The sequence below is a fragment of the Plasmodium gaboni genome, assembly GCF_001602025.1.
Source record: "Plasmodium gaboni strain SY75 chromosome Unknown, whole genome shotgun sequence".
Classification (NCBI taxonomy): Eukaryota; Apicomplexa; class Aconoidasida; order Haemosporida; family Plasmodiidae; genus Plasmodium; species Plasmodium gaboni.
Genome location: NW_017385561.1, coordinates 1 through 497, shown reverse-complemented (window position 1 = coordinate 497; position 497 = coordinate 1). Strand labels below are relative to the sequence as shown.

Genomic DNA, 497 nt, shown 5'->3' with positions numbered 1-497 from the left:
CAAAAATGTTCGATCCATTCCTGAGCAAATCGCAAAAACTGCGGGATATAGTCTGTATTTGGCTGCTCGAATACTGGTCTATTTATTTGTTCTGTAGCACCATAATGCAATGCTCCCCATATATATTTTTTGTTCGTGTTCCACCAAGCTTCTCTTAATAATTTCAAATCATTACCATCTTTATTTGAACCACTTGTTTTGGTATTTTCTTTAATATGATTTTGGAAAATAGTTTTAAACAAATTTTGTAAATTTGTTTCCACATTTTCCGTATTTGTATTTCCCCATATACTTGTTCCTTTTATCAAATCGCCATAATCAGCATAACTGTACCCTAACGCTTTCTTTAATTTATTCGTATCTCCATTATGTTGATATTTCAATTTTTTTCCTTCAAGTTTTGCAGCAATTATCCATTCATTCAATAATTTATTTTTATCACTTATTTTGTTAATATCTGATGCACAACTACGTCCATCCATATATAATAGACATAA

At 30.2% G+C, this 497-nt stretch overlaps 1 protein-coding gene across 1 annotated transcript; it reads right to left on the bottom strand.

Annotated features, from left to right (window-relative positions):
* On the bottom strand, positions 1-482 carry PGSY75_0041000 (putative EMP1-like protein; the record flags this gene model as incomplete). Its single annotated transcript, XM_018783527.1, has 1 exon — positions 1-482. A coding segment is annotated over one exon (482 nt), but the record flags the coding sequence as incomplete, so codon positions are not given.
* Positions 483-497: the final 15 nt, after the last annotated feature.